Source organism: Diabrotica virgifera, chromosome 6, assembly GCF_917563875.1.
Source record: "Diabrotica virgifera virgifera chromosome 6, PGI_DIABVI_V3a".
In the NCBI taxonomy this organism is placed as follows: Eukaryota; Metazoa; Arthropoda; class Insecta; order Coleoptera; family Chrysomelidae; genus Diabrotica; species Diabrotica virgifera.
The window spans coordinates 194,298,735-194,324,689 of NC_065448.1; the positions used below are offsets into that span (position 1 = coordinate 194,298,735).

The 25,955-nt window shown below is 33.2% G+C and overlaps 1 protein-coding gene across 1 annotated transcript in view; it reads left to right on the forward strand.

The window, feature by feature from the left end:
• Positions 1-25,955, forward strand: part of LOC126886613 (cGMP-dependent 3',5'-cyclic phosphodiesterase-like) — a 78,889-nt gene that overhangs the window by 27,119 nt on the left and 25,815 nt on the right. The window contains exons 4-5 of the mRNA XM_050653601.1: positions 8,215-8,537; positions 25,602-25,915. Coding sequence (XP_050509558.1) covers positions 8,215-8,537; positions 25,602-25,915 — 637 coding nt within the window. The remainder of the gene's footprint in view (positions 1-8,214; positions 8,538-25,601; positions 25,916-25,955) is intronic.

The following is a 25,955-nucleotide window of genomic DNA, read 5'->3' on the forward strand; positions in this document are numbered from 1 at the left end:
TAGGCAGAATATGATGATCTAGACATATGATACAAAAACACAGAAATCCTCAGGCCTCAGAAGTAATTAATATTCTTTGGGACCAAGCGATATCCAAGGACAACAAAAAGAAGAATTTACACAATAAGAAAAGCATAGTTGCGTACGGCTCGGAAGTGTGGAAAATAAAGAATGCAACAGAGACAATGCTTAACATAACCGAAATGGATTTTTGGCGATGTGGTGAAGCTGGAAAGGTAAGTCAAGTGTCAAGGTAACAAACGAACGCATTAGAGAAATTATGGGTCCAAAACATCGATTAGCAAATGATGCTCTTCTGCTCTAGGTGCCGTCTCCGCTTCGAATATTGGCATCAGAGCGATTTTTACTTTTGAGACAGCGGCTCTAAATAATTCGTTGTTACTACATCCAAACCAGTCCCTAAGGTTCTTCAGCCATGAGTTACGTCTCCTTCCTGTGGATCTTGTTCTCTTGATTTTTCCTTGCATAATGACCTGGAGTATTATATATTGATCTCTTCTTATCACATTTCCCATGTATCTCAGTTTTATTCTCTTAATTGTTAGAAGTAAACGATGTTAAAACAGAACAATTAATCTGATTTGTACGCCAGTCAATGAGCAAGAACAGGATATTACCTCCGAATTCTATCCTACTGCATAGATTTTAATTAAATTTTAGGAGTAGCCCGAAAATATCTCCTTATTCAAAGTCTACCCTATGCCGATGTATGGCTTTTGTCTTGGGGGCGGTTCCCACCCCTTCTCGGGGGTGGAAATTTTTTTTGTTAAAATAACTAGGGAAGTGGCTAGAAACCCTAATTCTAAACAGAAAATGTTGTATATATTTGTTTTAAAACTCGATACTTTTTGAGTTAATCGTCGTTGAAAATTTCCTATTTTCATTGAAAAATGACACTTTTTCGGACGGTTTTTTTGCGAATACTTTAAAAACTATGCATCTAATTAAAAAAATCTATATATAACATTTTTGTAGCTTATAAAAAACAAAGAGATTCGTTCGTACATAAATCTTCTAGTTATAACAAAAAAAGAGATATGGAAGGTGAAAAGAGTTTGTTTTTTTGTGCATTCTCAAATCAGTGTATTCAACTGTAAATAACAGAGAAAGGTCGATTTTAGTTGTATAAGTACCAATACATAGACTAATACCTTCTGTAGTGCTTGAAAAGACCTTTAAAATGAGCAAAATTAAATGTCGATTACATTCAAACTAAGCGAGATATGCTGCAAAAAACATTGATGACTAATGGATTTTAAGAAAAAATAAGAAGTATATTTAACCCCTCATCCACCATAATTGAAATGCATCGTTTTCCTTCTACAATACCTTTAATTATAGTGTTATTTCTATATTCAAAAAGTTGGACGGGTTTAAAATGAATGGTTTGTGAAAAAAATAAGATCAAATTATAGAGCGCATTTTTCAATTTTATTAAAATTTTTCTTTTTCTCCATGTAACTTGAAAATGATAAGAGATACAGTAATGAAAAATAAAAACGAAATTTTTATTGAAAAAACCCCTACATTTTTGTTCGGTATCCTTTTTTCGTATATCTTATCATTTTTGAGTTACATGGACAAAAAGGAAGGTTTTGAAGAAAATTTAAAAATGCGCTCTATAATTTGATCTTATTTTTTTCCAAATCCATTTATTTTAAACCCGTTCAACTTTTTGAACATAGAAATAACACTATAATAAAAGGTATTGTAGAAGGAAAACGATGCATTTAAATTCTGGTGGATGAGGGGTTAAATATACTTTTTCTTATAATACATTAGTCATCAACATTTTTGCAGCATACCTCGGTTAGTTTAAATGCAATTGATTTTTAATATCGCTCATTTCAAAGGTCTTTTCAAGCACTACAAAAGGCATTAGAAGCATTATACACCTAAAATTAACAGTTTCTTGAATGCACCGATTTGAGCATGCAGCAAAAAACACACTCTCTTCACCTACCATATTTCTTTTTGAATTATAACTAGAAGATTTGTGAAGGAACGAATCTCTTTGTTTTTTATAAGCTAAAAAAATGTTTTATTATACAGGGTGTCCCGAAAAGATTGGTCATAAATTATACCACACATTCTGGGGTCAAAAATAGTTCGATTGAACCTAACTTACCTTAGTACAAATATGCTCATAAAAAAAGTTACAGCCCTTTCAAGCTACAAAATGAAAATCGATTTTTTTCAATATATCGAAAACTATTAGAGATTTTTTATTGAAAATGGACATGTATCATTCTCATGGCAGGAATATCTTAAAACAAAATTATAATGAAATTTGTCCACCCCATAAAAAATTAATGGGGATTTTGTTCCCTTAAACCCCCCCAAACTTTTGTGTACGTTCCAATTAATTCATTATTGTGGTACCATTAGTTAAACACAGCGATTTAAAACTTTTTTGCCTCCTAGTATTTTTTCGATAAGTCGGTTTTTATCGAGATGCGGCTTCTTTTTCATTATATTTACGTAAAAATTTTATGGGGGTTTTGATCCTTTAAACCCCCCAAATGTTTGTCTACGTTCCAATTAAACTATTATTGTGGTACCATTAGTTGAACAGTGTTTTTAAAACTTTTGCCTCTTAGTCTTTTTTCCATAAGTCATCTTTTATCGAGATGTAGCTTCTTTTTCAAAATATACCTAAAAATGTAAATTATAAATAAATTTTCAGATTATTAACAGATCTCTATAATCGTACTTAACCATATACAAATATGTGGTGGATTCGACAAATATTCAAAATATCTCGATAAACAGTGGCTTATCGAAAAAGTAATAAGAGGCAAAAAAGTTTTAAAAACATTGTGTTTAACTAATGGTGCCACAATAATAAATTAATTGGAACGTACAGAAAAGTTTGGGGGGGTTTAAGGTAACAAAACCCCCATAAAATTTTTATGAGGTGCACAAATTTCACTTTAATTTTTTTTTAAGATGTTGCTGCCATAAAAATGCCACATGTCCATTTTCAGTAAAAAATCTCTGAAAGTTTTCGATATATGAAAAAAAAATTTATTTTCATTTTGTAACTTCAAAGGGCTGTAACTTTTTTTGTGTGCACTATTGTATATAGGTAAGTGAGGTTCAATCAATTTATTTTTTACCCCAGAATCTGTGGTATAATTTATGACCAATCTTTTCGGGACACCCTGTATAATTTTTTAGTTAGATGCATAGTTTTTAAGGTATTCGCAAAAATCCGTCCGAAAAGGTGTCATTTTTCAATGAAGATTGAAAAATTTCAACCACGAATAACTCGAAAAGTATTGAGTTTTAAAAAAAAATATATTACAACTGTTTTTACTTAGAATTAGGTGCTCTAGCCAGTTCCGTGGTTATCTTGATCGAAAAATTTTCCACCCTCGAGAAGAGGTGGGAACCACCCCCAAGATAAAAGACCCAAGATATAGGTAGACTTTGTTTCTTGAGCTATTCTCTACTTACTGTGAAAATATGAAGTAAATCGATGTAGTAGGATGGAATTCGGAGCCAAATACCCTCATTGTCTGCCCTATTGGCCATACACAGAGAATGGCTGAGGAGCAACTGCCGAAACGAATTTTAAAATGAAAACCCTTAGGAAAGCGAAAAAGAGGAAGACCTAGACGAAGTTGGCGAGAGGGTATCGACTATCGACAAAGAGATGCGGGAGAGGAATCTGGAAGAAGACCTGTGGGAAGATAGGGACCAATGGAGACTAGGTTAGAACTATGAGTCAGAAGGCGACTTAGGACGTTATAAATCGAAATGTATATTATTGCAAATTGTTTTATTTGAAAATAAATAAAATCAATATTCCCATTTTAATTGGATCAACAATATCAATAATAACGTTACTTAAATTCTTCTTCTTCCTTTTATTCAGTTTAAATTAGTGGAGTGCCAACTCCACTAATGAAGGTTGGTTATAGTCTAGTCGCAACATAGGTGGTCCAGTGGGCACTTTTAGCTCGCCGCGATTTGATGGTGGTATTATAGGTTTTTTGGGTCACTGAATCCAATGGAAGTGGTCTGGAAGCCCAAATGGAGTGCTTTTAATTATTATTAACATATTATGGTAAAATTAGGTGTTTTTAAGGAATTATTAGAAGCCCCGTAAATAAATTGATAGTTTTAAGGTCTTCTCTGGTGTATTTTTGGCCGCTAAATCGAATGCGACTATTCGCGATTACTCAAAATGTGTTCTTAATTTGTTAATAACAATAATTGTTTATTCGCCGAAAAGCTCGAAATGCGTTATCTACAGCAAGTTTGTAGTCTTTTTCATAGTAATTTTATACGCTAAATCGATTGTCACTAGTCGTGATAGTTTAAACCACGTTCCGACATTGTTATTAATAAATTATTGTAAAAATAACGGTTTATAGTACGTTTACTCACGGTTTTTGCTCTAAATAAAAAAACCACTTGTATTGACTTGAAATTTGGCATACACGTAGCTAACATGTCAAACAAAACAGGTGATATTGTGCCGATGTGTGCTTTTACCCTGGCGATGAGTTTCACCCCTTTTCGGGGGTGAAAAAAGAAACCTTTAAAATAAGTCCGGAAGTGGATAAACTGATTAATTCTAAGCAACTTTTGTTCTATACAGTTTTTGTTAGTAAGTCAATACTTTTCGAGTTATTTGCGAGTGAATATGATCATTTTTCAACAAAAAAAAACACGTTTTTGGTGGTTTTATAAGCACTTTCGAACTGATGAAACTTACGGATCATATAAGTACAACATAAGTAAAGCAACTTGTGAAGCGGTAACGATTAATTTCATTTGAGATGCTAATTAGGGGGTGATTTTCCCGTTTTTTTTACAAAAAAAATGGGCCAACTTTATTTTGATCGTAACTTGCTCATTTTTGATACTATATACTTTTTCAAAAAACAAGAATAAAGGTTTTTTAAAAACTTTAAAAAAGTTGTAATGAGTTTTCCTCAAAAAGTGCTTCATTTTTTGGTTATTTTATGTTGAAATATTCGATTTGGAATTCGACGAATATGAACTTGTTGTTCATTAGCTACAACTCCGCTTCTGCTGGGTCTACAGACCTCACACATACACCATTTTTTTCACTTTTTTATACTCGATATTTTTGCTAAAAAAAATTTTTTTGAAAAAATACTTTTTAAGTTTTTGCGAAAAGCCGTCTATAAACGTGGGTTTTTTTTTGTTGAAAAATGATCATATTCACTCGCAAATGACTCGAAAAGTATTGACTTACTGAAAAAACTATAGAACAAAAGTTGCTTAGAATTAATCAGTTTATCCACTTCCAGACTTATTTTAAAGGTTTCTTTTTTCACCCCCGAAAAGGAGTGAAACTCACCGCCAGGGTAAAAGCACACATCGGCAGAATATCACTTGTTTTGTTTGACATGTTAGCTACGTGTATGCCAAATTTCATGTCAATACAAGTGGTTTTTTTTAATTTAGAGCAAAATCCGTGAGTAAACGTACTATAAACCGTTATTTTTGCAATAATTTATTAATAACAAAGTCAGAACGTGGTTTAAGGTATCACGACTAGTGGCAATCGATTTAGCGTAGAAAAAGACTACAAACTTGCTGTAGATAGCGCATTATTTCTAGCTTTTCGGTGAATAAACAATTATTTTGTTATTAACAAAATAAGAACATATTTTGGGTAATCGCGACTAGTCGCAATCGATTCAGCGACCAAAAATACACCAGAGAAGACCTTAACACTTATCAATTTATTTACAGGGCTTCTAATAATTCCTGAAAAATACCTAATTTTACCATAATTTGTTAATAACAATTAAACGTACCACATTTGGGCTTCCAGACCACTTCCATTGGATTCAGCGACTCAAAAAACCTATAATACCACCATCAAATCGCGGCGAGCTAAAAGTGCCCACGGGACCCCCTATGTTGCGACTAGACTATTATTTATAACCATTGCAAATTCGTCTTTATCTTCTGCTTTTCTGAAAAGCGGCTGTGTGTTTAACCCGGTCCAGTCGCAAATGTTTTTCAGCCAGGATATTTGTCGTCTACCAGGACCCATTTTTCCTTCGATTTTACCCTTCATAATCAGCTGTAATAACTCGTACTTCCCAAATATGCTGTTTTTCTCTTTTTAATGGCGGTCAAAAGTTCTCTGTCTCTTCCAATTCTGTGCAACACCATTTCGTTCGTAATATGATCGGTCCACGGTATTTTCAAAATTGTCCTAAAAAGCCACATCTCAAAAGCTTCAAAAGTCAACATTAACAGGCCAAGCCTCGACACCATAAAGGAGAATAGAGTAGTTACTTAGCTTAGGATATGGAAAAACCAAGGAAGAAGCGTTTTCTTTTCATAGTATTGACGAGAATGGACACGTCTACAAGTTTCCAATTTATCAGTGGCGTTCTGTTTTTACGGGAATGTGTAGAAAAGGCAGAAAGACAAAATTTCGGTTTTTTTGTAATTTTATGGCGGCAATGTGTGTCAAGCTTCGTGTCCCTAATTTTACAAAGACTCTCCTGATTACGATCGTTACAATTGTTACATGTACACTGGCCGGCACAAAAAACGGCCACCCCACAAAATGGGTAATTTTTGATGTCTTGAATTTCCTAAACCTGTTGTCCGATTTAAGTGATTTTTTTAATATATTATAGCCTTATTCTTTTGTGCCGATAAGTGTACTTTCATTGTTTTATGTACACAAGTAGCTGTTTATAATTAAACAAAATTTAATAGTATGGTATAGTTAGACCCAAACCCAGACATCCAAAGTGAAAGTTATCCTCCAACACCAAATTGTTCTATATGGTCCACATAAGGTTCAGAAAAAAGTCACACCATTTTGAGCGTCGGGTTTGGGGGGGGGGAGAGGGGGGAGAAATCTGCAAATTCGTAGTTTTTTACGTTTTTCGTCAATATTTCTAAAACTAAGCGGTTTAGCATAAACAACCTTCTACACAAAATTGTTCTACATTAAATTTGAAGTAAAAAAGGCCCTATGCATAACCCTTCTAAAATGAACGGTTCCAAAGTTACGGAGATAGTATAGTATAATTGGTCCAAAAAAGGCCTAACCCAGACATCCAAAGTAAAAGTTTTCCTTCAACACCAAATTGTTCTATATGGGGTTCTATATGAGATGGGGGAAAAGTCGGTAAATTAGTAGTTTTTTTTACGTTTTTCGTCAATCTTTCTAAAACTATCCTTTAGACTAAGGAATGTTCCATAGAAAAATGTTCTACATACAATTTAAAACAAAAAAGGTTCTATACATAATTGTTATAAAATCAACGGTTCCAGAGTTCCGGAGGGTGAAAAGTGGAGGTTTTCGATACTTTTTATAATTACAGATTTCTCCCCTTCTCCCCCACCCCCCAAACCCGACGCTCAAAATGGTGTGACTTTTTTTTTGAACATTATGTGGACCATATAGAACAATTTGGTGTTGGAGTATAACTTTCACTTTGGATGTCTGGGTTTTTGGTATAGTTATATCATAAATATTGCCCAAAAAATATAAAAAGTATCGAAAACCTCGACTTTTCACCCTCTGTAACTCTGGAACCGTTAATTTTATAACAATTATGTATAGAACATTTTTTGTTTTAAATTTTATGTAGAACATTTTTCTATAGAACATTACTTAGTCTAAAGGATAGTTTTAGAAATATTGACGAAAAACTTAAAAAAACTACTAATTTACCGGCTTCTCTCCCATCTCCCTCCCAAACCGGACGCTCAAAATGGTGTAACTTTTTACTGAACAATATGTGGACCATATAGAACATTTTGGTGTTGGAGGAAAACTTTTACTTTGGATGTTTGGGTTAGGCCTTTTTTGGACCAGTTATACTATACTACCTCCGTAACTTTGGAACCATTCATTTTAGAAAGATTATGCATAGGGCCTTTTTTATTTCAAATTTAATGTAGAACAATTTTGTATAGAGGGTTGTTCATGCTAAACCGTATGGTTTTAGAAATATTGGCGAAAAACTTAAAAAACTACGAATTTACCGATTTCTCCCCCCTCTCCCCCCCAAACCCGACGTTCAAAATGGTGTGACTTTTTCTGGACATTGTGTGGACCATATAGAACAATTTGGTGTTGAAGGATAACTTTCACTTTGGATGTCTGGGTTATGCCATCTTTTGGATCAACTTTACTATACTATAATTGGAGTAACATGTATATTATATTTCTAGGTCACGTGGCAGCTACGGGTAAAACGCTTAACATAAAAAACGCTTACAAACATCCATTGTTCTATAAAGGAATGGACGAAGCCACTGGCTTCAAAACGAGAAACATCCTGTGTTTTCCAATTAGGGATGAAGACGGTATCGTTGGGGTGGCACAACTTTGTAATAAAATTGACGGAAATTTCGATTATTTTGACGAACAGGTAGCTAACGCGTTCAGTATTTATTGCGGCATCTCCATAATGCACAGTCTTGTCTACAAGAAAATACAAGACACTCAGGCCAGGAGTCAGTTATCAAATGAACTGATGATGTATCATATGCGGGTATGTATTTATTTTTATTTATAAATTTATTATATCATGCAGTGTTTAGCTAAAATAACGTAACTTGGTATTATTTCGATTGGTGAGAGGTTTGAAAAAAATGCTCAATGTTTTTTTTAATAATTGAAGCAATGTGTGTGGCGATTTAGACGATTAGCTCTATTAGACACCAGTCTAAACAGTTAAATTTTTGTAAGTCCAAATAATTCAGTCAATTTGTACTCTACGAGCTCCCTAGTGGGAAAGTTTTGGGGTAGTTCTGATTTCTTTCATTATACAGGGTGTTTCATTAATAATTGTCCATATAGTAACTGGAGAAACCTTAGCACAAAATACGAAGATTTAACCTAAAACACTTAAATAAAATGTGGTTCCTTACTGAGCTACAGGGTGTTTTATCTAAAAATTTAAAAACTATTTTTGCTCAGAATTTTAAAACTATTCGATATATCCTTTTCATACTTGGCAGCTAGTATTGGTACTGTACAAGCTATTAAATTATGTTAAACAAACGTTTCTGGCTATTACCAGAGGCGTACGACTGGGGAAAGTGAATGGTTGACCCTTTCCAAATTCTACGCCACTGATTAAACTGCTATTTTAGCATAATTTTTAGATTCTCCAATACTTTCTATGCAAATAATATACTCTTCATTCGTAACGATAAAGTCATTAGTTTTCGAGATCTTTGAAGTTAAAAATGAAACGACACGGTTATTTTGATTAATGTAGTGTGTCGTTTCATTTTTAATTTCAAATATCTCGAAAACTAATCATTTTAGCGTTACGAATGAAGAGTATACTATTTATATAAAAAGTAGTGGAAAATCAAAAAATTACACTAAAATAGCAATTTCGTCAGTGGGGTAGAATTTGGGAAGGGTCAACCAGCCACTATCCCCTGTCGTACGCCTCTGGTAGTAGCTAGAAACGTTTATTTATCTTAATTTAGTAGGGTGTACTGTACCTACATTTTCTGCCAAGTATGATAAGGATTCGCCAAATAGTTTTAAAGTACTGAGTACAAATAATTTTTAAATTTTAATCATATGAATCATATCATAAATTAATCAAAATAAATAACTGTGCCGTTTCATATTTAACTTCAAATATCTCGAAAACTAACGACTTTATCGTTACCAGTGAAGAGTATATTATTTACGTAGAAAGTATTGCAGAATCTAAATATGGCACTAAAATAGTAATTCCTCCAGTGGCGTAGAATTTGAGAAGGGTCAACCATTCACTATCCCCTGTCGTACGCCTCTGGTAGTAGCTAGAAACGTTTATTTATCATCATTTAGTAGGGTGTATAGTAGTCACACATTCTGACAAGTATGAAAAGGATACGTCGAACAGTTTTAAAATGCTAAGCAAAAATAGTTTTTAAACTTTTAGATAAAACACCCTGTAACTCAGTAAGGAACCACATTTTATTTAAGTGTTTTAGGTTAAATCTTCGTATTTTGTGCTAAGGTTTCTCCAGTTACTATATGGACAATTATTAATGAAACACCCTGTATATGTATTTTGGGCTGCTGAATCCGAATATGAGGTTTGCGGACAAAATTTCGTGACGGAACATTGAGTAAATCGCGAAAAAAGCGAAAAAGTTCTGCTTTGTCCCGCTTGTTTGCTTAAATTTTGAAAACTATTGACTTTTATTAAATGATCTGTTAACAGATATTAAAGTACTTAAAATTCTCTACAAATATCACTATTTACTTTTTTTTTCTCAGACGAACCTTTCGATCTAAAGTGAAAATTGAAAATTGCCAATTTTTAACGATCTCTGCAAAACCCACAAAATCAAAAGTATTCCTATAACCGAGATATTCTAATAACCAATCTTGGTGGCTAGTAGAATCATTTCGGGACCTCAAATTTCTATTCCTATAACCGGTATTCTAATAAGCGGGTTCGACTGTATAATCAACTATTCTAAATGGTAAATAAGCCACAATTTAACTAAAAAAATGATTTTATTAACGTTTCGATACCCAACTCGGATGTCGTTGTCAAAATACAAAATATTACTGTATTAATATTTTGTATTTTGACAACGATTTGGGCGTCGAAACGTTAATAAAATCATTTTTTTTAGTTAAATTGTGGCTTATTTCCCATTTAGAATAGTTGATTATACAGTCGAACCCGCTTATTAGAATACCGGTTATAGGAATCTCCCGGTTTAAGGAATAGAAATTGGAAATTTATAGGAAAAAAAAATAAATAAAAATGAACAAAAACCAAAAATCTCCTATGAAATTGAAGCCTTTTAATGGGGCATTTCATCGATTGTCATTTGTTTGGAGCTTCTGTCATATTCTGTATAATATGTGTATAATATTAATATACACGGATTATACGACATATTACTATTAGATGGCGTACATATCGGAGGAGACAAAACCTTGCCGACCCTGTCCCTAAAGCCACGAGGCGCCACTGTGCCCAACTTCTTCTTGTGGTGCTGTCTCCTTTAGTGGAGGTTAGCGACTACACTGGCAAATGGGACAGCTTGTATCTTAGTGCACCCTATATACCTTACAGCTGAATCTTATGTTTGTGCGGCACAGTGTTGCTATACTTTTTTCTTTATTTCTTTCAGAATTTCAATCAATGTTAAATGTACGTACAAGGATAATATAATAATTTTATAAGAACGTTTAAATTGAATCCACTTTTCAAAAAATGTGAAAACTTTGAATTATCCACGTCCGTCTGTCCGTCCGTCCGTCTGTTTGTCTGTTTGTAAACTCAACTCCTCCCGTCGTTGTAGGTAGAACGACAAATGAGGTGTCAAATGAAAGCTTATAACCCAAGGATGGTCCTAAAGGTGAGAAATTTGACCTAGGCTGTCTGTCCGTCCGACCGCAAATATAACTTTTCCGTCGCTATACCAGGTAGAATGACAAATGAGGTGTAAAATGAAAGCTTATAATTCAAGGATGGTACTAAATGTGATAAATTTGACCTAGGCTGTCTGTCCGCCCGACAGCGAATTTAACTCTTCCGTCATTATACCAGGTAGAATGTAGAACGACAAATGAGGTGTCACATAAAAGCTTATAATCCAAGGATGGTACTAAAGGTGATAAATTTGACCTAGGCTGTCTGTCCGTCTGTCAGTCCGACCGCGAATATAACTCCTCGTCACTATACCAGGTAGAATGACAAATCAGGTGTCAAACGAAAGCTTATAATCCAAGGAGTTATATTCGCGGTCGGACGGACAGACGGACAGACAGCCTATGTCAAATTTCTCACCTTTAGTACCATCTTTGGATTATAAGCTTTCATATGACACCTCATTTGTCATTCTACCTGGTATAGTGACGGAGTAGTTATATTCGCGGTCGGACGGACCGACAGACTGACAGCCTTCTCACCTTTAGTATCATCCTTAGATTATAAGCTTTCATTTGACACCTCATTTGTCATTCTACCTGGTATAATGACGGAGGAGTTGAGTTTACAAACAGATAGACAAGACGGACGGACAGACGGAAGTGGATATAATTCGACGTTTTCATATTTTTTCAAAATTGGTGAAAACAACAACATAAAAAACTTTACTTAATTATTGGTGTTTCAAAACTAATTATTTTTTAACTTTAACTTTTAACTTTACATGTAATGTGATAGTATGAAAAAATAGAGGATACGGCAACGGTGTTACATGTTCGGATCCAATGCCAAAATCTACACATAATATTAGGATGCACTAAGATACAAGCTGTCCGGCAAATCTATCTCTGTCCAATGCGGCTCTAAACAAAGATTTTGAAAGGCCTGTCCAGGCTCTGATATTTTTAAGCCATGAAATATGGCTCCTACCGGGACCCGGTTTTCCTTTAATATCCCTCTGGATGATCAAAGGTAGCTTGGAAAATCATTATTTGGGATTGGGTTCTTTAAGTTAAATGAATAAAAACGGGTTATACATAATAAGGAAACAATTTTGGAAGTTTCTATTATAAACTAGTGTTTTAGTGTTAAATAGGTACACCATATTTGAATGGAAATTTTAAAATTTTCGTAAAGCAATTTGTTACCGCTTAGTTTGTGATAATTATGCATCGCATGAATGAGATCTGGATTTATCGATATAACTATTTATAGTTGCTCTAAAATAGAGCGAACCGAAATAGCGTTCTGAATTTATGAAATGGTTTATTAATTTTACGGTAAACTGTAATTTAAACATAAACGTTTACGTACAGACTTGATTATTATAATTAAATGTAATTGCCATACATTTCATTGAATAACTTTGTGCAGCAAATGGGGTTGGATAAATATATTCTGAATTCTAACATCATCGAACATATTAGTTGTTTATTAAAACATTTATTATTCAAATAACCCGTTTCAACAGTTAACGTTTAAACATTGATGTTAAAAAGTTGAGTTTTCACCCTTTATTTGGTATTCGAAAAGAATTATACACTTGTATCATTGATTAAAAAAGTAGTTTTTAATTAATGCCTGTATGTAAAATGCTTCTAACTTCTATGTTAGAAGTTAACATAGATAAAACAATGTACATGAACATAGTTTTAAACGACGGACAACACATTAAGTACAACAATAAATATTCTTATTTAGTAATAGAAATCACGGACGACGGCAAATCAGATCAGGATATAAAAAAACGAAACATTCAAGGTAGAAGGGCCATATCTCAACTAATAGTATTATTTGGGATCAACATATATAAAAAAAATAAACATCGAATATACAACACTAATATAAAGAGCATAGTGATGTATGGAACTGACGTGTGGCAGTTAAAGACAACTACTGAAAGAACACTACAAGCCACGGAGATGGACTACTAGAGACGTGCCGCAGGAAAATCAAAACTCGAAAGAATTAATAACGAACGTATACGAGAGATTATAGGTGTCACACATACGATTGTCGAAGAATATAAGAGTACAACTAAAGTGGTATGGACATGTGCAGAGAATGCCAGAACACCGTCTGCCCAAACAGATTAAAAAGAGAAAAAGAGGCCGACCCAGACAGAGCTGGAGAGAAGGAATAGACAGAGAGATCCGAGAGAGAGGTTTAGACGAAGACCTTTGGGAAGATAGAGACGCATGGAGATTGGGCATCGGAAGATGTCGGAGGACGTTTTAAACCGATTATATATATGTAAAATGCTTACAAAATACATACAATATTTTAATACTACTACTATCGGTTTACAGCGTTTTCCGACGCCTTACGACTGTTAATAGCCATTCTTATCTGTTTAACCATAGACCCGGAGGGATTTCTCTTTCCTCTAGTTCTTTTTCGATTCCCTCCCTCCAGCTTCTTCTCGGCCTTCCTCTTTTCCTTCTCCCTTGTGGTGTCCACGCCAAAATATGTTTAGGGATCCTGTCATTTGGCATTTTCTGTACATGGCCGCACCATATTAGTTGTTTTGTTTTTATGTCATCAATTATTGTATGTGTGACTCCCATCATTTCTGGTATTCTCTCATTTGGTATCCGATCTCATCTTGATTTGCCTGCTGCTCTTCCCCAGAAGTATATTTCTTTTAATAGTAATATTTTCTCTGTTCTTTGTTTCAATGGTCAAACTTCACTGCCATATGTGATTACACTTTTAAGTATGGTATTGTGTATGAGCTGTTTGTTCGCTTTAGATATTGTTTGGTCCCACAGAATGCCGTTCATCATGGATATGGCTTCTCTACCATGTATATTTCTGTCTTTTATAGCAGCATCAAGTGTTCCATCGTGAGTTATCTTCATGCCCAGGTACTTGTGTTCATCGCAGTGTTTAATTTCTACCCCATCGTCTAATGTCTAATGTAATGGACTGCTTTGTCCGTCCGATACACATGGCTTCAGTTTTCTTAATGTTGACTTCGAGACCCCTGTTATATTCTTCTATTAGCTTCCGCGTCATGTAACTCATGTCGTCATGATCCTGAGCAATCAGAATTTGGTCATCAGCGAAACATAAAGTGAATAGTGTTGTCTCATCATCGAGAGGAATTCCCATGCCATTACATTTTCTTTTCCACAGCTTGAGTGCTTGTTCCAGATAAATTTTGAAAAGGGTTGGCGAAATACAGCAACCCTGCTTCAATCCTTTCGTTGCCTTAAATCGATCAGACATCCCTGATAAAGTTTTAATTTTTGCAATCATTCCATTATACAGATTTTGGACTGCTTTGATAAGACCATATTTAATGTTGGTTTGCTATAGGGTTGACCATAGTTTGCTGAGGGGCACACTGTCTAATGCTTTTTGTAAGTCTACGGACACTAGGTGAGCTTCTTTATTGACGGCTGTTTTTTTCTTAATATCTTGCGTAATAGAGTACAGGTGGTCTACTGTGGACCGCCCAGCTCCAAAGCCAGCTTGCTCCTCTGCTTCGTTTTTCATTTTCTATTTTGTTCTTAATAAGTTTCTTAATAAGTTTAACATTTACGTCTAAATTCGACACAAGATTTCGTTATTTGCCGTCCTGATCCTGTAAAATGTGCGAGTACAAAACAAATATATTTCTACGTTTATTGTTATTCACAAACATAGACGTAGGTACTTTCGGGTCAGTGATTTATTAGTGATATGAATCTAAACGTGATCAGACACCTCGTAACGTGACAGTTCGTAACCGGATAGTTGGTAACGGACAATTCGTAACAGCGACATTTTGTAACGGCGACACTTGGTAACGGCGACCGTTCGTAACTATACAAATTCGTAACGGACAATTCGTAACGTCCAAATTGAATTATTATGTTTATTTTTGTTAACGTGAAAACTAACTATTATTACAGTTATAATTGAAATTATGTTGATCAATTTAACGAATCAGTACGGATAAACATGTTTAACACGTTTTATATTTCGTGTTTCAGAATATTTGAAAGTCTTTAAACACAAACAAATATATTTAAATACATAGAAACTTTTAACATTATTTTTAAAATTTTATCACTCTTATTGTTCCTTAAATTTGGATATACCTAGACAAAGGAACAATGAAGTACTTAATTCCTGAAATCTTTAATCTGACAACCGTCTTTAGACATTCCAAACTTTTTAAATAAACATTTTGTAAAGGAAAGATTATAATTACCTGTTATTATTATAAACCTTGTGATTGGTAATAGCTTGGGGCATTCAATCAACGGCTATAGTTGATAAGAGGGATGGCTTGTAATACTTTAATACTTGGTTTAACTACTTTTATTATATTCTGAAACACGAAATATGAAGTGCCTTAAAAATGTTTATCCTGATACTGATTCGTTAAATTGATAAACATAATTTCATTTATAACTGTAATAACAGTTAGTTTCCACGTTAACAACAATAAATAGAATAATTCAATTTGGAGGTTACGAATTGTCCGTTACAAATTTGTATATTTACGAACTGTCGCCGTTACGAACTGTCGCTGTTACGAATTGTCCGTTACCAACTGTCCGGTTACGAACTGTCGCGTTACGAGATGTCATGGAACCGAATCTAAAGTATGCATGAAATAAAAGAAAATCTTTATTTATAAAATATTTATATAGTTTCTATGGATATTTATATTTAAAACTCCCATGTCCCATCTCTAGTCGAGAAGCTGTGAGAACCAGTTTAAAAATCGCTCTGTAGTCTACTTAATTTTTGGCCAATTACGAGTGTCAAACGCAAATAAGTAGTTAGTAATTGTAATTAAACGCATAGAAATAAGTGCAAAATATAAATATAGATTTTAATAACTGTAGGTATAGTAGTACCAGCTATCTAAGAGTCTCATGAATATTCAGCTCAGCGAAGTGTGGAAATCCATAAACAAGGGATCTACCTGGCTTATGAAATGATCCCTTGTTTATGTAATTCCACATCTCGCACAATATCACCCCACTGAGCTGAATATTAACGAGTCTCTTAGATAGCTGGTACTACTGTACAAAATATGTATTAATTAACAATCTGTACAGACGAACTCAGTGAATATGTACCAGGAAAAAAATAAGTAAACAATAGATAACCAAATTTTAAACTTAGGTGGACGTACGTTTTCCGAAAAGGTTCCAAAATATCTTTATATTGTTTCATTTATAATTTATATTTAACTTAGATTTTACTTTAGTAGAATTTAAATACAATACCACACAAGCTAATTAGACTTATTAAAGCCACAATGTATGAAACTCAGGCATGTGTACGAATACAGAACCACCGGACAGACTTCTTCAAAATTTCGCAGGGACTAAAGTAGGGAGGTGGGCTGGCCCCAACTTTGTTCAACCTGGCACTGGAGTATGCGGTTAGGCAAACGCAAACTGGACGAGGAAACCTACTGACCAACCGAACGGTTCAACTGGCCGCTTATGCCGATGATATTAATATTATGAGTAGAACATCAACAGGAGCATAGGAAACATACGCAGAGTTAAAAACGCACATAAAAAGACTAGGTCTGGAAATTAACACAGAAAAAACAAAAATAATTATACAGACGAGAAGAAATATAGTCCCACAAAACATTATACATGAAGATGGCATTGAAACGGTTGGAAAGTTTACATACCTGGGAGTAGAACTATATGCCGACGGATCAGAAGATGGAGAAATACGGAAGGGAATAACGCAGGCAAACAGAGCTTATTTTGCCCTCTCCCATATATTTCGGTCTAAAAATGTCCACCGAAATACAAAGATGAGAATCTATAAAACCTTAATTCGACCAATAACATGCTATGGCAGTGAAGCATGGGTCCTGAAAGAAACATCCGAAAACAAACTCGATACATTCGAAAGGAAAGTACTTAGGAGAATACTAGGACCTGTGAGGGAAAACGGAATCCTCAGAAGTCGATACAACAACGAGCTTTATCAACTTTATAAGGAAACGCCCCTGTCAGACTTCATTAGAATACAAAGATTGCAATGGGCCGGACATGTGATAAGAATGGGAGAGGATAGACTACCAAAAAGAGCACTGAATGCTAGAATGCAGGGAAAGAGACCGCTTGGAAAGCCAAGAAAGCGCTGGGAAGACACAGTAAATAGCGACGCACAAGCTCTTTTAGGAGTATGGAGAAGAGCAGCCACAGATAAGCAAGGGTGGAGGCAAAAAATAAAGGAGGCCAAGGCTCAATTTGGGCTGTAGTGCCGTAGAAGAAGAAGAAGACTTTAAATTAGATCAGAAGCAGTACTGAGAAGAACTGAGTCTCTGAACGGTCGACCTGGGCGGTGGTTCTTATCGCGGTACAAAAAAATGGATTCAGATGATTCCATGACAGAGGAAAGGTACTCTAATAGGAGAGTCAGAAGTTCATATATTTAAAAGAAAAAAAAAATACCAAGAACACCAAAATAGAAGAAAATGAAAAATTATTAGAAGCAATGATGAAAATGATAAAACAACTAACGAATGACATGAAGGAAATAAAGGAAAAACTACGTGAACACAGCGACGATATGAATTCTATAGTCCAGGATATCAAAGAGATTAAAGAAGAAAGAAAAGAATATAACAAATAAATAAAAGATCTGAAGAAAACAATCAACAAGCCATGAAAGAAATGGAACAACTGAGAAAAGAGCTCGCTTTGAAGAAAGAAAGAGTGGAAAAATAGAAAGTGAAAAACGAGTAAAAAATGTAGTAGCACCAGGACTCACAATAAAAAAAATATGCAGTAAGAATTGCGAGAGACAATGAACAATTTTACCAGGAAAGAGATAGGAGCTGGAATAACAGTATATGTATCGAAAAAATTGGCATAGAAAACATGTTTGGTTGAGTAAGTAGTAGAGAATAAAAAATTGCAGTTATGAACAATAAAAATCAATTGAAGAAAATGAAAGAAAAGATCTAAGTGTGTTACTTTTATATTAAAGTTGTATGCTATATTCAACATTTTTTTCATACTGCGATGGTTTAAAATTATCTGAATCTGAATTAAAATTATTTGAAAAATGATAATTTTTATGACTATTTGTTGTTACATGTTGTTTTTTGATGACTCGTACTTTAAAACTCAGCTTAGTGGGTTTTAAAATCTTAAGTTGTCATAACTTCGTTATTAATTATAAATATATTTTTTCTACAACCGTGTTAAAAATGCAATTTTTAGCACTCCATAGGAGCGTTAAAAAGGCTACTTTAAGGCACTAGTGCTTTAAAAATTTTAAAGCACTGCAGTTAAAAGTGAATTGTCAAATTGTGAAACGTCAAAATATTTATATTTCATTTATTAACATTAATATTAATAGTACAACTTGCGCAATTTGAAAAAGGTGGTTTAATAGTTATTTATGATATAAGTGTTAAAAGTACAATTTTAAGGCACGCATGTGATAGTTTGCAGAATGAGCGAAGCGAATTGTGCAATGCACATGAGTGCCTTAAAAATGTACTTTTTAACACGTATATCATACAATATTTTTTCTACAAACGTCTTATATATCAACAATTATAATTTATTCATTCTCAATTACAGGACAATATCTACAAAAACTTTTACTTGAACTTGACTGACATTCCATTTTTATATTTTTCTTGACATTACATCAAAACTGCCTATACTGTCAATACGTAAATCATAACAACTATAGAATAACATCTTACTTTTATTGTTGTATATTCTAACAAATTTTATTAGTTTTTTTCTACAAACGTGTTAAAAATGCAATAATACAGTTTAAATTAAATTTTAAAAACCTTTTAAACCATGTTTTTTAAATTGCGCAAGTTGTACTATTAATATTAATGTTAATAAATGAAATATAAATATTTTGACGTTTCACAATTTGAAAATTCACTTTTAACTGCAGTGCCTTAAAATTTTTAAAGCACTAGTGCTTTAAAGTAGCATTTTTATCGCTCCTATGGAGTGCTAAAAATTGCATTTTTAACACGGTTGTAGAAAAAAGGTTTTTTAAAATTTAATTTAAACTGTATTATTGCATTTTTAACACGTTTGTAGAAAAAAACTATTACAATTTGTTAGAATATACAACAATAAAAGTAAGATGTTATTCTATAGTTGTTATGATTTACGTGTGTGTGTGTGTGTGTGTGTGTGTGTTTATGTTTTATTGGCACTGGTTTAAGCAACCAACTGGCCAGTCAATGTGTTTTGAATTCTCTCTTTTACAAAATATATGCTTAGTATCTAAATTTAAAACTATTAGTACTACTGTTTTTTTTTACTCTGTTTTTTTTATTATTTTTTTTATTATATTTTTTAACATTTTTTTTATTACACTTTTTTTTTTTTTTTTTGTATATTTTTTTATCGCGCTAAGACCTAAACCCGATTCAACCTCGCGGAGGTTTAGATCTTAGTAACTTTTTATTTTATTTAATTATTTTTTTTTTATTTTTTTTTCTTTTTTTCTCAGAGCTTTAATTTTAAACAATTAACATGGTTGTACAAAATTTTATAAACATCTAGATTGTTTGATTGTAAAAGGTATATAAGATTAAAAGGAAATTGTACATTAACTTGAACTAGATTGGCAAAAAAGTTTGATATTTCAATAAAATGTAAAGGACATTCTAATAGCATATGTTGTAGATCAGCTAGCTCTCCACATAAACATTCATCATTATCTACAAGTCCTATTTCTCTTTTGTAGACTGGAGTCAGACAGTGATTACTTCTTATTCGACAAATAGTTTTGATAAAGCCTTTGTTGGAAACTTGATTAAACCATGTCTTGATGGGAAGTGTAGGCTGGATTTTTTTGTAATAATTTCCTTTGTCTGAATTATTGTATTGTTCCTGCCATTTCGTCCGTTTGATAGATCTCATAATAGAAATTATGTCTCCCATAGGAAGTTGATAAGTATGCAGAGTGGATTCCTTCGTTGTTGCTTTTTTAGCCAGATCATCTACTATTTCGTTGTTTTTTATACCAATGTGTGCTTTTATCCAACACAATATTATATTTTTGCCCGATTTCAAAGCTTCACTGTTCATTGCTATGATGTCACTGATGATATAATTTTCTGCAAAATTATGTACATTGTATTTCAATTTCTTTACAATGCTTTGGCAGTCTGTAAATATAACATAATTGAGTTCTTTTTGATTAATACATATTTTGTATGCTTCTTTGATTGCAATGAGTTCAGCTGTGAAAATTGTCATTTTATCAGGTAATCTGTTGTTTATTTTTATACTTTTTTGTGGGTAATATATAGCATATCCAACTTTTCCTTCCATTTTTGAACCATCCGTATATAATTTCTGATAACTCCCCCAGTTTTTTTGTACACACTGAAGGTGGTCTATTTTAGTAAGGAAGTCTGTCGCACGAATATTACTTAAATGACAATTAACTGGAGATAAATAATCTTCATAATTTAGCTTTCGAGACGAGCTTTGTTCAATTTGGTGTATGTCGCCATTGGAATTAGAAACGTTGAGGAAGCTTTCCACAACTAAAAGCAGTTTCTTTTTTTCCCAGTAATAATGAGTTAGGTATGAGGTGGTTAAATGAACAATTTTATTTAATAGCAGTTTATCGTTAACCGCTGTTTTAACTATAAATTTCTCACTTAGGTATTCCCTGCGTAATGAAAGTGGAGGTTCATTAAGCTCACATTCCATGACCAATATAGGTGTGCTACGAAGATAACCAGTGCATAACCTAAGTGCCTTATTTTTGATCCTCTCGATTTTTTGGAGTACAGAGTTTGATGCTGAGCCATAAAAAATAGATCCATAGTCTAAGATTGATCTTATCAAATTTCTGTATAGTAATATTGATATGTTTGGATCAGCTCCCCAGTTACTGACACTTACAGTCTTCATGATATTCATTGCATTTTCCATTCTTCGTAATATGTAATTTGTGTGTTCTTTCCAATTTAATTTGGAGTCTAAAAATACGCCAAGAAATTTTATTGAAGTTTTATAAGGAATACTAGTATTATCAAATTGTAGATGGCTTTGAGGAACATATCGTTTTTTAATAAAGGTAACAATGGTTGATTTACTCTCTGATATTGTTAAGTTATTATCGGTAGCCCATTTTTTTATAATATTCAATGTCGATTTAAGGTAGTTATTACATCTATCTATTGACTTATTTTCTGCATATATCGCAACATCATCAGCGTACTGTAGGATTTTTATGTGTTGAGGAAGTTTAGTTTCTAAGTCAGCAGTATACAGTATATATAATATAGGACTTAGGATGCTACCCTGAGGTAGTCCCAAAGATGTGTATCGGGAGTTAGATTGATCTCCATTTAATCTAACGTGAACTGCTCGATTAATGTATAAGTTAATGATGTTCCATGTTACTATCTCGGGTATTCCTATTTCCAACATTTTCGCGTATAGTATGTGAAGATTAACGTTGTCGTAAGCCCCTTTTATATCTAAGAACAAAGCACTAACTGCTTTCTTATAAGTAAAGGAACTATAAATGTCTATTAAAAAGTGGCAGAGGCTATCTTGTGTGGATTTACCTTTTCTAAAACCAAACTGACTTCTTGGTAATAGGTCGTTCTTTTCTAGCCAAAATTCCAGACGGTTTTTAATAAGTCTCTCATATGTTTTTAGTATACAGGAAGCCAGACCGATTGGACGGTAAGAATCCCAATTCTTTGATGATTTTCCTGGTTTTAAAACCGGGATAATAGTGTAAACGTGCCAATCGTCAGGAATCTTTATGCGGCGCATCCAAATTTCATTATATATATTTAGTAGTGCAGCCTTACCAATTCTTGAAAGATTTGATAGCATCGAGTAATGGATATTATCGGCACCTGGTGCTGAATTTGAGTTTTTCTTCAACGCAAAGTTTAGTTCAGTGGCAGAAAATGGTTTGACTAGGAAACGGATTGGTTCTGGATAGTCGTACAGAGCATTTAGTTGTAAATCAGGAATTACTAATTCTGCAGACGGCGGTGTGATATTTTGATGGAACTCTTCTATCCACGAAGCTTCCGACAGAATAACAGGGACTTTGTTCTTTGTTTTTCTATTTTTTATTCGGTTAACTTTTGACCATACATCTTTAATAGGGACTGACCTATTTAGGGATCCGACATAATCTCTCCAGCTATTTCTTTTAGTTTGTTTAGTGATCTTCTTGACATGTGCATCATCTTTTTTATACTTAAGTAGGTTTTCATAGTTTGGATTTTCTTTGAATATACAAAAACTTTCCTGTCTTCTTCTGACTGCTTCTTCACATTCTAAATCCCACCAGTATTTTCCTCTGGAAGTCGGTTTTTTTATTTTAAATTTGGGGATGCAGTAGGATGCAGTTGTATTTATATTGTGCAAAATTTGTTCATAAGAATTTATATCTTTAAATTGAGAGAATACATCTTCCGAATACTGTTCATATAATTTCCAGTCGGCATTCTTTAAATTCCACTTTTGTGAATATGGATTATATGTATGAGTTGGTTGATCCTCTAACTCTACTCTTATAGGTGTATGGTCTGAACCAAATAGGTCTTGAAGTGTTTTCCAAGTGATCAGGTGGTTTAAGTCAGGAGTACAAATGGTCAGGTCTATTGCCGATTTCGAGAAGTTCCTAAAGAAAGTAGGAGAGCCATCATTTTTGAATATTAAATTATTATCGTCTATACAGTCCATCAAGATTTTACCTTTCATATCTGTTTGGTTGTCTAGGCCCCAGGCAATGTGGTGAGCATTAAGGTCACCTCCTATTATAAATGGTCTTTCTATAGATGTTATGAAATTGTTCCATTGTTGTAACAATAACTTGGTTCCTGGGGGAACATACATAGATATAAATGTGACAGTATATGACTTAAACTTTATTTTTATTGCTACTTTATTGACGTTTATTAAATCTACTTTCATGGTGATTTCCTCGTAATATAGGTTTGAATTTATTAAAATTGCTGAGCCACCGCCAACAGTTACTGAAAAGCGGTCGTCTCTGACAATATTGTACCCGTGAAAGTTATAATACTTTTCTGGTTTAAATCTAGTTTCTGATAATAATGCGATATCAACTTTCTGGTCTTCTAATAGGTGGATAAGGTTTTCTCTATTAGAGTTAGCCGATCTACAATTCCATTGACAAATTACCAATCTATTCATTATTATATAAGAGAGAACTTAAAACTGATTGAATTGAATTTACTAGAACTGATTTTTCTGGAATTTCAAAATTTTTGTGATTTATATTCGAGATAATACTTGTAACTATATTTGATATTAATTCTGTTAATTCTTTTGATGGTTCATGTATTTTAGATCCTTGTTCTGGATTAAATGTAGATTGATACGAAGAAGAGGTGATAATACCACCAGGTCTGTTGGACATGGGGTTTAACTTTATTATTTTTTGATGTTCCATTGTTACTTGGTCTGGTGAGGAAGAGATAGGTCGTTTGTATTTTGGTGGTTTTATTATTGTATATCTATTTGAAACTGAAGGTAGAGCGAACTGATTGGAAGATGTTTGAGACGTGGACAATTGAGTAAAGGAATATGAAGAGGATGGTGCATTCATATTTGGAGTTTGATGAGAATTTATTGAGGAATTATTGGCTGCTATAGATGCATAAGTTATCTTAGGAAAGAGTTTAATTGTTTCCTTAAAAGATAAGCTGTTTTCAGACATATAATGTTTTATTTTCTTTTGGCGATCAAATTCTGGGCATATCTCCCATTCATTAGTGAAGTGTTCACCTTCACAGGATAGACATTTTTTGTTAAACGATGATAAAGGACAAGAATCGGAAAGGTGAGATTCATGACACTTAAAACAGCGAGGATTACTTTTACACTGCTTACTCATGTGCCCATACCTATAGCAGTGGTAACAGATAATTACCTTTTGCTGGTATTTTTCAACAGTGTGTAAGACATGATTAATTACTACATACTTTGGTATATTCTGGCATTTAAAAGACACAATAACTGATTTTGTTGGATTAAATATTACTTTGTCATCTGCTACTATTTTTCTTGTTATTCGTTTCACATACTCAACCGAGAATTTGCAATGGTGATCAAATTCCTTTATTCTATTTTTAAGATATTCTTCCGATATATCTGAATCTATATCCCTTACTACACCTAGTTTAAACAATTGAAATTTTGGAATGTATGCGGTCAGATTTTTTTGAATAAGGAATTTGGAAGTAACTAAAGCATTTGCGCTACTATAATTTTTAAATGAGACCCTAACTCGGTTGCGTCCGATTGAGTCAATTTTTTTTTATATAATTGTCAATTTCTGGATGTAACGTAAATAGGATCTCGCCTATTTTAACAGCGTTTAATTTTCCTGTAAAATTTAAACTGGAGTTTTCAATGAAAATGTAAAAAGGTCCTAAATCAATTTTTTCGTATAAATAAACAGGCCTGGTTTTTTCTGGTTGATCTGAGTTTACTAAAGTATTTTGTTTTTCATTAATATTGTTAAGATTAATACTACTACTTATCTTATTTTGAGGCTGGTTGGGTAGAAATCCATTTAAATCTTGTAAATCACAGCTACTATCCATCGAATTCTCAATATCAGGCGGTTCGCCTCCACTAGATGACTCCATAGAGGAGTTTTCAAGTAACGTTTAACTTATGAACACTTTCAAAATGTAAACTAAATAAGGAAAAGTTTAACAAAACTAAACAAAACTAAATTAGAACGGTATAAATCAAATAATCCGCCAAAAATTAATATTTTTCGGAGAGATTTCCAAATTTAAATTAACTTTGACAATTATTTTGACGTATCTCTATGATTTACGTATTGACAATATAGGCAGTTTTGATGTAATGTCAAGAAAAATATAAAAATGGAATGTCAGTCAAGTTTAAGTAAAAGTTTTTGTAGATATTGTCCTGTAATTGAGAATGAATAAATTATAATTGTTTATATATAAGACGTTTGTAGAAAAAATATTGTATGATATACGTGTTAAAAAGTACATTTTTAAGGCACTTATGTGAATTGCATCCAACTTTTACATACGTGCCTTAAAATTGTACTTTTAACACTTATATCATAAATCACTACTAATGAAATTTTTGTTATATCTATTTGAAGCCACTCTAAATAATGTTCATTTAATTTTAGGTTACTGACCAAGATGTTGCTGATGTTCTTCTATGTGAGGGATATCATAATGTTCCCGATTTTGATAGTTTTTCATTCGTACCTAGAAGGGTACTTCACAGAGAAATACCTTGTTACATACTGAAAATGTTCGATAATTTGAATCTATTCGATCACTTCAGAATTAAAAGAGATGTTCTTACAAGATTTTTACTGTATGTGAAAAAAGGTTATAGGGACTTACCGTATCACAACTGGATTCATGCTTTTTCAACCACTCATTTTGCATATTTGGCTTTGAAGAATTTCAGTTTGGTGGAAAAAAAGTATATGACGTAAGTTTTTTTTTATATAATTATTTATTCTAAATATAAA